A 17,304-nucleotide genomic window follows, 5' to 3' on the forward strand; every position below is an offset into this window, starting at 1 on the left:
ATATGTGCTTATAATTTGTGATCTTAAGGATTTTCAAAAAAAGGATTAAAATAAATTACATGCTTTAGCAGTACTAAATGTTTGCTTAACTATGATAAAGTTTTTAACAATCCAATAGCAAAAGGATTAAATTCTCTCCTCTGAAATTGAATTTGCAAAAAAACCCACAAAATAGTGATTTCTAAAATATCCTCAATTAAAAAAAAACAAGGTAGTGCAAACATTTTAAGTGTTTATAATACACACTTAAAATAATTCTGCGCAGTGAATGTCATTCTACTTTACAGAAAAGGAAACTGAAATTTAGAAAGGTGATCCAATTTGTACAAGATCATACAACTATTCACTGGGAAAGCTACAGATGGAACAAATGATACCTAATCCCTAGCCAGGATGTCCATAGTTAAATTATTATCGCACTAATTCCAAGACCACTGGTACCAGATGAGTTTAAATAAAATGGGGTGCACATAAACCATTATTGGTGATACTGCCACCTACTAGGACATTTTCAATCAGGCTCTTTAATTGTATACAGAAAACAATTTTTAAGAAAATTAAGTATAAACTCTCCTAAGGCACAAAAAGAGTAGCAGTGATGAGATCACCTAAATAGACTAAAACCTTGGTAGCTGAAGACTGAGACTCCATGAGGCTTATAAAATAATATTTATACATTTTACAACTGATACTATGAAGCATCTACAAAGCTTAAATATCAGTCACTTGAAAAGGAGCACTCATAAATAATGATCACATTTATCTTTTAACTGCTTCCATTATACATAGTCAACTTTACTATAATCAAAAAGGGTATACTTTTGGTAGGGCTCTACCATCCAACTCTAAAAAAAAACCCTTTAATCACTTTATAATAATAGACTAATCAATTATTACATAATAACCAGAAAAAAATTTACCAGGTCCTCAATATTGCCATAGATATTCTTTTTCATGCCCGATGCCCGAGTAGATACCCATCCTCCCACAGTGCTGAATTCCAGGGAATCCGGTTCATGACCTGTACAATAACCACTTTCTTTAAGCTGAAAAACAAAAAAATGTAATATTTTACTAGTGAAAATGATCCCATTTAACACAGCACTCAACACATTAACTCTTCACACTTTAAAATGTCTACCTGTCACTGGTATTTGGACTCATTAAAACCTATATAGAAAAAGAAATACTTTTGTCATGCTCATCCAAAACAATTTTTAAGCTTTTGCCTAGTGGAAAACCTTACAAAACTGAAAAATGTGGACCAAAAGACAATTCCACAGGTTTGCTAGCCAATCTTCTTCATTAGATCCTTTTATTTTAAAATACCAACTACTCTCCCTACTTTGTTTTTAACCACAAAGACACAACTTAAGTACTTATGGAGATCAGATTATGCTTAAATAACTGCCAACTTCACCTAAACACTTTCAATAAATAAAGCACTTCATCTTCTGATCTCCCTACCCTAATATAATATGCAGCAGGCCTGCACAAAATCTAAGCAAATTGCCTGTACTTAATTCTCTCAAGGAGTCATGTGTTTTAATGTACAGCCATCTGGCTAGGTTTCCTGTATGTAATACCATCATTTATTTGTGATGCAGATCATGCATTCCTGTACATTAAATAGTCACTTGTTTCTCATTTTTCTATATTAGCTTGGCTTTGCCATCTGCACAGCACCTGAAGTTGAATGGATGCCCTTTACTGCAACACCACCAAAGCCATTCCACTGAAATCATTTTAAAGACTCAGCCATCTCATGTCAAATGGTACAGACACCACCATCTGCACATCCACTGTCTACTGCACTCAAGCCCATCAATCTGTATTGACCGTTTTGATAGTCATCCAGTTAAGCAACTGCTTCTATTTTTCAAGTAAGCCATGCAGAGATGTAGAATATGTCAGCTATGTTTGTATCTGTTAAGTATGGTGTAAAAGTTGTGATCCAAAGTGAGAGAACCTGGTAAGTTACAAATTATTTACTTTTCTAATTGTTTTGCTAGGAAAAAAAGATTTAGAAAGACATCAACTGTTAATAGATTATTTTCACTAAATATTCAAAATGTTTATTTAATTTTAAGAGGTTATTAACTACTCACAAATAAGGAGCTTAAATACATGAATGAACAATTTTAAAATGAAGATCATCAGACTGTTATTTTATATTTCTTTCTAGTTCCCAATCTATATTTGTACTATTTACTCTCAAAAAAAAAAAAAAAAAAGACCATTAGTACTCAATTTTTCTGAAATTAGAAGAAAAAGAAAAAACATTTATAGAGTGCCAGAAGCCGAGCTATCCAACCAGCCTGACAGCAGGGCCCGGGTGTGGACGGATCGGGACTGCAGGGCGGCCCACCGACAGTGAAGCTTCTTGTACTCCTGCTTTTGTGTAATTTGGCCTTAATAAAAGTACCTGGGGAATTGTCTGTTGGGGAACTGCCCAACAGGCCCCCTGGGAAAAGAACCATTGGGGAAGGAAATAAGGTTCCGCAAGGAAACTGTGCAGCCCTACATCTAGCCCTTGCCACCCCCTATAAAGACTCCTCTACCTAAAGGAAGGATAGCCCCATACATTTCCCAGCCAAGGAAGGAATAAATGGACTTAAAAGCCCCACTCCAGCAACTAAGGAGTGAATCTGTGGGCACAAGATACTCCAACCCCTAGGCCCACTTGGCCCCCAGGAGGCATTCCAGATGATGACTGAACCTAGTCGGTTAAAGTACAGAACGGTTCATTAGTTCCTAGGTGCATTGTCTCTCTGAGAATGCATAAGGCATGGGTTCCTAACGCCCTCTTGGCCTCCTCCTCACACTTGGACCGAGGCGAACACTTGTTCCTCAAACCACAAGTGGTTCAGGAAAATAACTAAGAGGTCATGTCCTGTAACTGTTCCACTTGAGGTGTTGAGAGATAGATGACCTTTCATGAAAACAGCAAAACAAATGCTCTACAGATTATAGATAAACATAGATACATAATGAAAATAAAGTAAGAAATTAATCAATAAGCAAAGGGCAGGAGGGAATGTTATGAGAAAATAACCATGTTATTCCTTAAAGGGTGATTATACATAGGAACATTTTTAGAATTAGATAATGCTAGAAAACATAGATGGCGCATGCTACAAAGAAATTGCTAACAAATATAATGCCACGTTTGCCACAACAAAGTGGCCTGCTTTCATAAACAACACACTGCTGTTGTCTGTGTCCACTTTTATTTTTGTTTTGTTTTATTTTCACTTTTTCGCCAACGCCGTTCATCCTTCGGGAACCTGCTGGAGCTGGACTCCGGCAATAGAGCCCTTAGATGCCCTAAGCACTAAACAGAGAGCTTTCACATATTCTCATGACAAAAATCTCCATGTTACCTACACCAAAGCAAATTAAATCTATACTGCTTCTGTAAGTACATCAATATTAGATGTAATAATATGCCTCTTATGTCTGGTAGGCTAGTTCATTACCTTCTCCAATTATAAAGTCATGTAAAGCTATGAAATGAGGATTAAAGAAAGAAAGAAAGAAAGAAAGGGAGGGAGGGAGGGAGGGAGGGAGAAAAAAGACTGTCTCTATGCTCAGGGAGCTCTACCCAGCACACCATTTTAAATCTACTTCTTTAAAACCTAACAACCTGCCTACTAGGTAAGTGAATAAGTGAATGGTTAAGAAGCTGAATTTGAAACTTGTCATTTATTATTATGCTTCCCAGAAAATTTGCATGCTACAGTACACTAATAAGAAACAATTTTTGGCATATAGTTAAGTGCTTAATTAATGGTATCTCTGATCATATACATTCAGCCACTTCTTTTAAAAGTCTGTGCCTTTGCTATGTCTTTGTTAATGCCATTAGCTGCTAAGAAAAATCTGAAGAAAGATTTACAGATTTAACTCATACAGTTAACCAAATATCCCTTTTAAACAAAATCACCTCTCCTCTCCATCTGTATGCCATAAAAAGGAATAAGAATATTATCTTACTTCTGTACCCCATTCAATATTAAGACAACAAATATTTACTGACTCCTTATGCTCTAAGCCTCAGAAATATTACCAAGAGCAAATCCTAGATTGTAGAGCTTGTTATTATACAAAGAAGGGACTGAAGTTAACAAGAAACATAATTAAATTAAGACAGAACAATTAGAAGTGTAATGAAAAAACTAAAAGTACAGCAGGGACATCTGCCTCTACCCAAGTTGAAGCAAAAAGGAACTAGATTTACCCTCTCACATGAAAAAAACAAAAAACCCCAAACAAAAGTCTTTAAACACTGGACATGAGGTAACAAAGGACTGCTTATGAGAAAGCAAATAAAGGAAATGAACACTATGACTGTCCCTGGCTTAACTCCTGGCTGCAATGCAGAGAAAGGGAATCCAGGCACAACTCTGGAAAACACTGTGAGGTGAGGAGATGGGAGTTTGGAGTTGTGGAAAACCAAAGCATTAGAATTCACAAGACAAAGTACCAAAGAGAAGAGAGCAGCACAGAGAGAGAACCCTGGAGACTGGCAGATGGTCCCCCTCAAGTAGTCAGCAGAGCAATGAAAAGCACATACAAGTGAGGAAACTACCCAGGACCCGAGGAAAAAATAATCCAAACTGATTACAGAAAAGTACCAGGACTCATACAGGGCCAGAAACCTGTTCCCACCAGCCTGACTTGGAATACTTTTCCTTCACAGAACATGAGGTAGAACACCCAGGATGGTCATTCCTCACTAATGAGGAATGATTAGTCTCAGATTGAGCACTTCTCTGAATCCACCTAAAAGATCATAGAAGCAATAACTAAAGGATCAAACTATTTCCAAATAACTACATCCCAGAAAAAAGCTAAAAAATACTTTTTATAGAATTGAAAAATATCTAAGACCTAGTAAGATAATATTCATGATGTCTGGTACTTAATAAAAAAATTACTAAGCATACAAAGAAGCAGGAAAACACAACCTATAATGAGGGAAATAATCATTATGAGGTGAATAATCAAAACCAACCTAGAACTAACAGAGACGTTATAATTAGCTGACCAGGACATCAGAATAGTTATTTAACTGTATTCCATATGTTCAAAGAGTCGACACAGAAAACACAGAAAGACCCAAATTAAACATCTAAAAAAAGTAAAAAATACAATGTTGGAGATAAAAGAAAAAAAAATACACTTGATGGGGTTAAGAGTAAAATATACTCAGCAAATAAAAGATTAGTGAACTCTAAGACATAGCAAAAGAAACTAAAGAAAAAACTGAAAAGAGCAGCAGTGAGCTGTGGAACTTCAAACAGCCTAATGCATGAGTAAACAGTCCCTAAAGGTCAGGTTAGGGAGGGAGGGACAGATATTTGAAGAAATAAATAATAGCCAAAAATTTTCCAAATGTGATGAAAACTATAAACCAAAAAATAAAGGAAGCTCAACAAATCTTCAATATAAGAAACACACAAAAAACTACACCAAGTCCATCACAATCAAAATATTCAAACAAGAAATAAGAAAATCTTAAAAGCAACCAGAGGAAAAAAACACAGAATGTACATATGAACAAAGATAAGGGTAACATCTAATTTCTTGTCAGAAACAGTAAAGTGAGACAAGAGCAAAGCAACATCTTTATATTACTGAAGGAAAAACACTGTCAACTTACAATTCTACACTCAGTTAAAATATCTTTGAAAACACAGGTGGTGACCTCGAACTAATAAGCAATTAAAGCAAGATTACAGGATACATGATTTATACACAAAATTCAATTGCTTTCCTATATACCAACAAGGAACAAGTGGAATTTAAAATTTAAAACATAATACCATTTATATTAGAGCCCCCAAAATGAAATACTTAGGTATAAATCTAACAGATGTGTACAAGATCTATGATGAAAACTCTGATGAATAAAATCAAAGGTTTAAATAAATGAAGAGATATTTCATATTCATGGAAGATTCAACATTATCAAGATGTAAGTTCTTCCCAAATTGATCTATAGATTCAGTGTAACAATCCCAACCAAAATCCCAAGTTATTTATAGATATTGACAAACTAATCCTAAAGTCTATATAGAAAGGCAAAAAAGCCCAGAATAGCCAACACAATTTGAAGGAGAACTAAGAGCCAGGAAGTAGACTGACACTGCCCAACTTCAAGAGTTACTACAAAACTAAGGAATCAAAACAATGTGGTTTTGGGAAAGAACCAAAAAATAGATCAATGGAACAGAACAGAGAGCCCAGAGATATACTTAACTGATCTTAGATAAAAGAGCAAAGACAAGGGGTGTCTGGGTGGCTCAATCAGTTGAGCGTCTGACTTCGGCTCAGGTCATGATCTCACGGTTCATGAGTTCGAGCCCCGCATTGGGCTCTGTGCTGACAGCTCAGAGCCTGGAGCTTGCTTCAGATTCTGTGTGTCTCTCTCTCTGCCCCTCCTCTGCTTCATGCTCTCTCCCTCTCTCAAAAATAAATAAAAACATTAAAAAAAATTTTTTTAATAAAAAAAAGAGCAAAGGAATACAATGGAACAAAATAGCCTTTCAATAAATATTGCTAAAACAACTAAACATCCACATGCAAAAAAAGAAATGAATCTAAAAACATCCATTACAAAAATGAATTCAAGTGGATTATGGATCTAATGTAAAATGCAAAATTATAAAACTCCCAAAAGATAACAAAGAAGAAAAGTGCAATGAACTTGGATACGATGTTTAGATACAACACCAAAGACACAATCCGTGAAAGAAATAACTGATAAGCTAGACTTCATTAAAATTAATTTTTTTTTCAATGTTTATTTATTTTTTGGGGGACAGAGAGAGACACAGCATGAACGGGGGAGGGGCAGAGAGAGAGGGAGACACAGAATCGGAAACAGGCTCCCAGCTCTGAGCCATCAGCCCAGAGCCTGACGCGGGGCTCGAACTCACGGACCGCGACATCGTGACCTGGCTGAAGTCGGACGCTTAACCGACTGCTCCACCCAGGCGCCCCGAGACTTCATTAAAATTAAAAATGTCTGCTCTGCAAAAATAATATAAGGAAATTATAAAACAAACCACAAGCTTGGAAAAAAAAATGGCCAAAGATAAAAATAATAAACCCACCTGATAGAAGATGGTTATCTCAAATAATACAAAGAACTCTTAAAACTCAACAATAAGAAAACAATCCAATTTAAAAATGGGCCAAAGATCTTAACAGACCTCACCAAAGATAGAAAATAAGCCATAAGAAAAGATGCTTCACATCATATATCATCAGGGAAACAAAAATTAAAACAACAAGATATCACCTATATGAACGGCCAAAATCCAGAACACTGACAACACTAAATGCTGATGAGGACATGGAGCAACAGGAACTCTCATATAATGGTGGTGGGAATGCAAAATGGCACAGAGCCTCTATGGAAGACTGTCTGGTGGTTTCTTACAAAACTAAACATACTCTTACCATCCAGAAATTCTCCACTTTGGTATTTACTCAAAGGAGTTGAAAACTTATGTCCACATAAAAACCTGCACACAAATGTTTATAGCAGCTTATTCACAAATTGCCAAAACTTGGAAGCAACCAAGATGTCCTTCAGTAGGTAAACAGATAAATAAGCTATGGTAAATCCAGACAACGGAAATTATTCAGTGCTAAAAAGAAATGAGCTATCAAGCCATGAAAAGACATGAAGGAACCTTAAATGAATTATTACTAAATTAAGGCAGCCAATCTAAAAAGGCTACATACTCTATGATTCCACCTATAAGACATTCTGGAAAAAGCAAAACTATGAAGATAATAGAAAGGTCAGAAGTTGCCAGGAGTAGGAGGGAGAGAGATGAGTTGAGGATTTTTAGGGTAGTGAAAATATTCTATATAATATTATAATGTTGGATACTTATGTCATTATATATTTGTCCAAACCTATAGAATATACAACACAAAAGTGAACTCTAAGATAAACTATGAGCTTTAGGTAATTATGATGTGCCAACATAGGTTCATCCTTGGTAAAACAAACAAACAAAAAACCCCACCATTCTGGTGAATGATGTTGATAATAGGGAAGGCTATGTTACGTGTGGGGACAGGGTACATATGGAAACCTCTGTACTTTCTTCTCAATTTTGTTGTAAACCTAAAACTTCTCTAAAAAACCATAAAGTGTTAAAAAAATGAAATGAAGATTTTTAGCAAACAAAAGTAGAAAGAATTCATGAACAGCAGACTCACACTAAAAATATTTAAAAGAAATCCTTCAAATTTAAGAAAGAAAACAAAGGAACAAAGAAAAACAGAAATGAACCAAAAAACAGATTCTTAACTATAGAGAACAAACTAATGGTTACCAGAGGAGAGGTTGGTGAGGGAATGGGTGAAAACAGGTAAAGAGTATTGAGAGTACTCTTATCATGATGAGCACTGATTAATGTACAGAACTGCTGAATCACTGTACTGCATCTCTGAAACTAATATAACACTGCATATTAACTATACTGGAATTAAAACAAACTTAAAACAATAAAAATAGAGGGGCGCCTGGGTGGCTCAATCAGTTTATGTCCGACTTTGGCTCAGGTCATGATCTCGTGGTCTGTGGCTTCAAGCCCCGCGTTGGGCTCTGTGCTGACAGTTCAGAGCCTGGAGACTGCTTCAGATCCTGTGTTTCCCTCTCTCTCTACTCCTCCTCCCCCCCCCCCCAAATAAATAAACATTAAAAAAATAAAAATAATAAATAATAAAAGAAGGGAGCGCTTGGCTGGCTTAGTCAGTAGAGCATGCAACTCTTGATCTCAGGGTCACAAGCTTAAGACCCATGTTGCATGTAGAGCTTACTTAAAGATAAATACAATGCTGTCACAAAAAATAATAAAAGAAGTCCTTCAAGCAGAAGGAAAATAACATCAAATGGAATTAAAAACATTGGAAAGGGTAACTAGATGGATAAATATATAAGATATTTTCTTTTGTTATTTAAATATCTTTAAAAGAAGATAATTGATTATTTCAACAAAAGTAGTAATAATATATTGTAGGCTTTATACCATATGTAAAAGCAGAATATATGACAACAATAGCACAAAGTAGATGAAGGGAAAATGAATATAATACTGTAAGGTTCTTCTACTAAACTCTGAAGTGGGATGTTATATTATCACTTGAAGATAGACTGTTTTAAATTAAAGACATATACTATAAACCCTAAAACAACCTTTACAATAAAACAAAACAAAACGTTATAGCTAATAAAGAAACAAAACAGATAAAATGGTATCAAAAAACATGTTTAATCCAAAAAGTTAGTAAAAGTGGAAAAGAAAAAAAAACAGATGGAAAATACAGAAAACAAATACCAAAATGACAATTTAAACTGAACCACGTCAATAAACTACATTGAAGGTAAATAGTCTAAATATCCCAATTAAAGGTAGAGACTGTCAGGTTAGATAAAAAGGAAAAGACCCAATTTTATGGTGTCTACAAGAAAATTTTTAAGTATAAAAATAAAAATCAGTTAAAAGAATGGAAAAAGGAAAAGATATCCCAAGTTAACAACCATCAAAAGAAAACTGGAATGGCTATTTTAATATTAGATGAAGCAGATTTCAGAGGAAAGAAAATGGTTCATTAATCAAGATGAAAAGAAGAAAACTGACAGAACTGCAAGGAAAAAAAAAAGACAGGTCTACAATGATAGGTGATAGGTTAATTCTCCTCTCTCAATAAATGATAGAACAAGTAGACAGAAAATAAGAAAAAATATAGAAGACCTAAACAACACTGTAAATCAATTTGACCTAATCAACAATTGTAGACTACTCTCAACCAATAGCATCAGAAGACAAATTCTTTTCAAGTATAGATAGAACATTCTTAAGACAGACCTTACTGTGGGCCATAAAAGAAATACCAATTAAGTTGAAAAGATTCGTATCATATAAATGTTTTCTGAACACAATGATATTAACATGGAAATCAGTAACAGAAAGATGCCTGGAAAAATCCCCCCAATAATTAGAAATTAAACAACTTGTAAGTATCCAATGGTCAAAGAAAAAAATCAAAAAGGAAGTAGAAAAATACAGTACTTTGAAATGAATGAAAATGAATAGACATATCAAAATTTGTAGAATACTACTACAGCAGTAGTTGGGGGAAATTTAAAGTAATGAAAATCAGCTTTATTTAAAAAGAGGAATGGCCTCAAATTACCTTATCTTCCCCCCTAACACACAAAAAAGAATTCAACAAAATACAAAATCCATTCCTAATAAAAACTCTGAAAACTAAAACAGAAAAAACTTCCTCAACTTGATAAAGGGTATCTACAAAACCAAAGCAACAACAACAACCTATAGTTAACATCACACTTAATGGTAAAGGACTAAATGCATTTCTCCTAAATCAGGAATAATGCAAGGATGTCCACTTTCACTTCTTTTCAACATTGTATTAAGCACAAACCACCACAATCAGGTGAGAAAAGGGAATAAAGGCATACAGATTGGAAGGAAAGAAGTAAAACTGTCTTTATTAAGAAAGGACATGATCATATATATAGAAAATCCAATAGGAGCTATAAGAAAACTTTTAGAATTCATGAATTTAGCAAGGTTGTTAGATATAAGATCTGTACACAAAAATCAATTGTATTTCTACACTTTTTTCTTGTGTACTTTTTTAGTAATCTCTAGACTCTCAAATGTATTTACACATATTAATAAAGAACATTCAGAAACTGAAAAAAATTTTTTTTAGGTTTATTCATTTATTTTGAGAGAGACAGAGAGCACGAGTGGGAAAGGGGCAGAGAGAGCAACGGGAGGTGGGGGGGAGAAGAGAGAGAGAGAGAGAGAGAGAGAGACAGAATATCCCAAGCAGGCTCCACACTGCCAGCACAGAGCCTAATGTAGGATTTGAACCCATTAAGCTGCAAGATAGTGACCTGAGCTTGAAAACCGAGAGTCAAACGCTTAACCAACAGAGCCACCCAAGTGTCCCCCCCACGCCAAATTTTTTAAATACCATTTACTATAGCATCAAAAATATATATAATACTTAGGGATAAAGCTTATTTTAAAAAACATGAAGGATTTTACAAAAAAAACACAAGATACTACTAAGAGAAATTATAGACATAAAAAAAACTAGGGACATACCATGTTCCTGGGTCAAAAGAATCGATATTATTAAGAGGTCAGTTCTCCCCAAATTGACAAAGAGTCAATGCAATCTCAATCAAATCTCAACAGGCTTTTTTTGTTTAAAAAAAAGTTCACAGGTGATTATAAATTTCATAGGGAAATACAAATAACCTAAAATAGCCAAAACAACTTTGAAAAAGATTTATGATACAGCTGCAGTGATCCAAACTATCTGGTACTGGCATAAAGATATACAAAAGATCAATGAAACAAAATAGAGCCCAGGATGCACACATATATGGACAATAAACTTTTTATGATGGTGCTAAGTCAAATGAAAAAAGGGTAATCTTTTCAACAAATGGTGCTGAAAATACTGGATAGCCATATGCAAAAAAAAAAAAAAAGAACTTCAATCCATCCTTTGCACCATACATAAACATTAACTCAAAAACCTTCAAAACTCATCAGAAACTTGAATGTAAAATAAAAACTATGAAACTTAAATGGGAGAAAATCTTTGTATCCTAAGCTAAAGCAAAGCATGACAGCAACAGCATGATATATAAAGTAAAAACTTAAATATGTTTTGAAACTCATCAAAATAAAAAACATCTTTTCTTCAAAAGACTCTGTCAAGAGAATGAAAAGACAAGCCACAGACTGGGAGAAAATATTTCTGAAGTATATACCTGCAAAAGGACGTATATCCAGAATATGTAAAGAATTCTCAAAACTCAACAATAAGAAAATAAACAACCCAATTTAAAAATTGGGCAAATAACTTGAACAGACACCTCACCAGAGAAGATATATGGATGGCAAATAGCACTTGAAAAGATGTTCAACATCACTACTAACTAGAAAAATACAAATTAAAACCACAATGAGATACTGTAACACATCTACTAGAATGCCTAAAACATTAACAAATATTGGAGAAGATGTAGAGAAATTGGAACTCTTACACAGTGCTAGTAGGAATATAAAATGATGCACTCTGGGAACATGTTTGGTAGTTTTTCAAAAATGTAAATATGTACCTACCATTTGATTTAGCCATTTCATTTTTTGATTTTTACCCAAGAGAAATGAAAGTATATGTCAATACAAGGATTTGCACATGAATGTTCATAGCAGCTTTATTTGTAACAGCCTCAAACTGGAAATAATCCAAATATTCAACAATAAGTGAATGGATAAATAGTCGTATATCTATATGATGGAATACTACTGAGCAATAAAAAGGAATAAACTAATTGATACATGCAACAATATTCATTAATCTCAATTATGCCTAGCGAAAGAAGTCATACCCTCAATCTACCCTCAAAAAGAGTGCATGATTAGATTTAGTACAACTGTAGCACATTTGAACAAATCTACAGTGATAGAAAGCAGATCAATGACTGCCAGGGGTGGGGTTAAGACTGGGATAGAGAGGATTATAAAGAAGCAAGAGTAAATCTTTAGGTTTGGTACATGTGTTCATTATCTTGATTGTGGTGATGGTTTCATGGTTATACTTGTGTACCAAAACATATCAAGTTGTAAATTTTATTTATTTTTATTTTTATTAAAAAAAATTTTTTTTTCAACGTTTATTTATTTTTGGGACAGAGAGAGACAGAGCATGAACGGGGGAGGGGCAGAGAGAGAGGGAGACACAGAATCGGAAACAGGCTCCAGGCTCTGAGCCATCAGCCCAGAGCCCGACGCGGGGCTCGAACTCATGGACCGCGAGATCGTGACCTGGCTGAAGTCGGACGCTTAACCGACTGCACCACCCAGGCGCCCCTCAAGTTGTAAATTTTAAATAAGTGGAATTTATTGTATGCCAGTTATACCTCAGTGAAATTATTATAAAGTGAAACAAGAACAAATGACTCCAAGGATATTGCCCCAAGCTGCACAAGAACTGAATTCCCATCAACTGAGAATGAGGATAAAGAATAAGCAAATTGTGAAGGGAAAACGGAAATTCAATTTTTAAAATATTGAGTTTAAAATGTCTATTATATATGCAAAGTGGAGACATCAACAGGGCAACTGAAAATATAAGTCTCTATAGAGTTCAAGAAAGAATTCTAAGATGATGTTATAAATATAGAAGTCTTTGGCACATAAAAGGAATATTTAAAGTCAGCTGTGCTTCAATGAAGTACAGATAGTGCTCAATAAAAATTAGTGAAATGAATAAAAGTTCTAAGCACTTTACATGATTAACTTATTTCTTCCTAAAATATATATAAAGTAGGAATTATTACCTCTATTTCATAGATAAAGAAACTAAGGCACAGGGAAACGAGTCCTTGGGAGTAAAAACATAAGTCACACATCCCCAGACTATTAACTAATAAAATACAGTAGCCAAAACTTTAATAAGCCTAGAAACAAATTCCCAAATCCACAATTGAAATAATAATGACCTCTCTTAAATTTTATATATATTAAAATCAGTGTAAATCTATAAACTGAAGAGATTAAAACCTGTGCTACCCAGCTAATACATTTGTGTCATTTAAGAATTTCTAGAAGGAAAAAGCAGGATGTTTTAAGCTGGTTACCTCAGCTGATTAAGAAACTGAAGGGTACAGAAGTTTAATGAGGAAAAACTTGAACTGGGATTGAAACAGCTATAGAAACTACATTACAGTCTACTGGAGGCAAAAAAGAAAGTTCTATATTGGCATTTAGGGAAATGAACTAGTAGGTAAAATATCAGAAGTTCCTAGTCTAGGAAAATGTCATTTAAATTTCAAGGAAATATGTTCGTTGAATTTTAATTCTAACCTTTAAAAAAAAAACTTGGAAAGGTTAAAATACTACATCAAATGCTATAATCAAAGACATAAAATTAGAGACATGAAAGGCCACTTTTTGTTATAAAAAAATTGCTGTGTTGCTAGGGCCTCATTCAGACATAATGGAAGACTAATACAGGACTTTTTACAGGTTTTTTTTCATTAAATACTATTATTCTGCCCCACTTAAGTTCATTGTGTGTGTGTGTGTGTATTAAGTTCATTATATTATAAACTATAGTAATTAACAAAGGTAATTACTTTGACTTCTATAAAACCTTGACTTATTGAAGATCTTTAACACTGCCTCAACCAATATGTTCAATTTCATCCAGTTCTTAGTTCATTAAATCAAAAATAAAGATAATAATCTAATATTTTTTTCAAAGCCTTTCATCCAGGAATGGTCAGTGGCATACCAATTTCATTCAACTTTTTACCAAGAAATAAGGAAAAAGACAATTAAAAAAAGATCGACAACCATCTCATCTCCATGTCCCATTAAAATGTAGAAGGGAGGAGTCTCTGTAACTCAAGTAGAACAAAGTGGTCAGTATTATTAACAACAAATTAAACTTTCTGATTTTTATTTACAACAGCTGAGTTATAGTCATCCTGACCATGTTTGTGGAGGTTGAAAATCAATACATTTTAATAATTACATGCTTAGAATCCATGAAAGGAACCTCAAGCTTTCCAAAAATTCATCAGGATACCAAAAAGTGTTACAAGGTCTCCAAGAGTTTGACTAATTCATGAGATGGGCAGTTTTCAATGAAATTAGGCACTGAAAAGTTCAATTAATAGCAAATACCAACATCTACCCAGTTGATCCAATTTATCATCAACTTCTGAGAATTCTATGTCCAATATGTTTCACTTTGCTCCATTTCTACTCTTTTATTGTCACTATCAGTTCTTGCCTGAATTATGCCAGAGCCTCTTACCCACCTTCATGTGCCCCTCCATCTATCCTCCACACAGGAGCTAGCCAGAACTACCTGAATACAGAGGTAAAGTTCACACTTCTAGAAGGGGCTTTATAAGGCTCCTTTATAGTCTGATCTCTTCATGTTTTCCTGGCTTCATCCTCTACCACTGCTATACATACACCCACCCAACATGTAGAATGTGTGTTCTCCCACACACACACTAGACCTCAGCCACACTCAGCTGTCTGCAGGTCCCCAAGAGCAACAGCTGCCCTTCACTCCCATTAACTTTTTTGCTTTCACTTATCCTGAAGTCTCATTTTAAAAGCTGCATTCTCTGCAATACCTTCTTTGTCCAGTTCCTTCCCTCCTAACCCCATATGAGCCACAATACCCTGCATTCAGCCTTCACCTTGCAATTCTCATTCTGAATCATAAGTGTCTATCTAATTTTCTATTGTAATGTAAGCTTTCCAAAGGTAAGGGATGGTGTCTTATTCACTACTGTATCCTCAGTATCTAGCTCAATGCCTGACCCACAATAAAAGCTGAACAAATTTGCCCAGTGAATGTACTATGAAAGGTACTCCATTCATAGAGAGGACATACAGCAATTTTGAAAATGTTAATTAAAGAAAGTAACATACCTGTCTTTCCAAATCCTGTCCTGTTATACCAGCCTCTACATGAGCTGTCAGATTGTTCTCATCAACCCAGAGGATTCGATTCTGTTGCAAATGAAGAAAAAATTCTCATCTCTATGAACTATTGACATTTTCTCAGGAAATACAGCTTCCTAATTCAAGGTAGCAAGTTACAAGACAGAAAATAAGCAAGTAGGGTTACCCTCACTACAAAATTCCATTTATCCCAGACTATAAAACATGACAGACATAGAAACTTAGGCAGTATATTGCACAACAGTTGGTTTAAAAGATAGACTCTGTCTTTATTCATTATCAATTTGAATTAAACTGTACTTACCTTACGCAAATTATTTAACTGTCTATTTTTAGTGCTTCCTCATTGTACAGTGTGAATAGTAATACTACTCATAAGGTTGGTGTAAGGATTAAATGAGATGCTGCGCATAAAAGCTTAGCATATGGGGGCACCTGGCTGGAATAGTTTGTGAAGTGTACAGCTCTTGATCTTGGGGTTGTGGGTTTGAGCACTCCACACTGGGTGTAGAGATTACTTAAAATAAAATCTCAAAAAAAAAAAAAAAAGTCTTAGCATACAAAGTTCCTGGCATTCTGTAAATACCATCTGCACTACTATTAATAGTTATAAATCATATCTAATTTAAGAATATCAGAAGATGGCCATTGTGAGATTAAAAAAAGACATGTGCATATAGTAAATGGCATTCCTACTATATTTTTAATCCAAAATAGGGCCAGAGGCTCTGGGTAGGAAACAAAGCACACCCCTGCCTCCTACTTGAAAAGAAGAAACTGAATATCATCTGGCTCAACTTACAAAATGTTTACAGAATGTTTTTGACATTCTTATTTGACCTAATTTTTTATATGTATGAATTACTTTGTACTATTAAAGTCAGACTTCTTTTCCCTTCTATTTGGCTGAGCAAACAGATTAACATACAGACCTTCTTCTGGATCCCACAGAAGCTTTCTTTGCACTTTGATATTTTCAATTTCATGGCAATAACTAATGCAGGTAAGTCTAGCTAATAACAAAAAGGAAAGAACGCAATAGACAATATGAAAATTGTCTGCTTATAGTCCAAATTTGAACACATACAAATAACTGCACTGTTTAATTCACAGGATTATGATAAACATTAAATAAGATGACATATGTGAATGTAATTTTTGTTTTATGTTATGTAAAGCTATCATTTTAATTATACTCTCACAATAAGACATAGTAATTTCAATATAACTATGGCAAATGAGTCTTTTGGTCTGTACTAAACTATAAGGTAAAAAGACAGAATCCAGTAATCTGAATAACTTATACACTTCTCCCCTAGTAGACTGGTTGTTAAAGTGATTACATGCTTGTGGTAATTATACACTTTGTATCTACCAGTGGTCCCAACATATTTTTGGTAGATCAAAGAAACTGAAAGGAGGCAAAGAAAAACAAACAAACACCTTTATGGGCACTCATAGAGAAACCTATAGAAAATATATAGGATACCCTATTATATCTAGTATACACTACCCAATACAAGTTAATAGTAAAATAAAAACTTTGAGATCAATAGGTCTTAGTATTATTGTAGATATTTAAGTAGAAAACTGGCATTACTAATTATCATATTTTGTACATATTGTACCAGAAGTACTCGTGCAAAATCTTGCACACATACCTTATCAACTTCAAAGCAAATCACAATTATAAGTACCACCCATCCACTACAATATTTAGGAGAGTTTAACA

General features: G+C 34.4%; 1 protein-coding gene across 1 annotated transcript in view; it reads right to left on the minus strand.

The window, feature by feature from the left end:
- AGPS (alkylglycerone phosphate synthase) overlaps nucleotides 1-17,304 on the minus strand; it is a 143,602-nt gene that overhangs the window by 72,118 nt on the left and 54,180 nt on the right. Inside the window, exons 8-9 of the mRNA XM_047873320.1 lie at nucleotides 15,540-15,620; nucleotides 921-1,046 (exon numbers count right to left, since the gene is read on the minus strand). Coding sequence (XP_047729276.1) covers nucleotides 921-1,046; nucleotides 15,540-15,620 — 207 coding nt within the window. The remainder of the gene's footprint in view (nucleotides 1-920; nucleotides 1,047-15,539; nucleotides 15,621-17,304) is intronic.

This window comes from Prionailurus viverrinus, chromosome C1 (assembly GCF_022837055.1).
Source record: "Prionailurus viverrinus isolate Anna chromosome C1, UM_Priviv_1.0, whole genome shotgun sequence".
In the NCBI taxonomy this organism is placed as follows: Eukaryota; Metazoa; Chordata; class Mammalia; order Carnivora; family Felidae; genus Prionailurus; species Prionailurus viverrinus.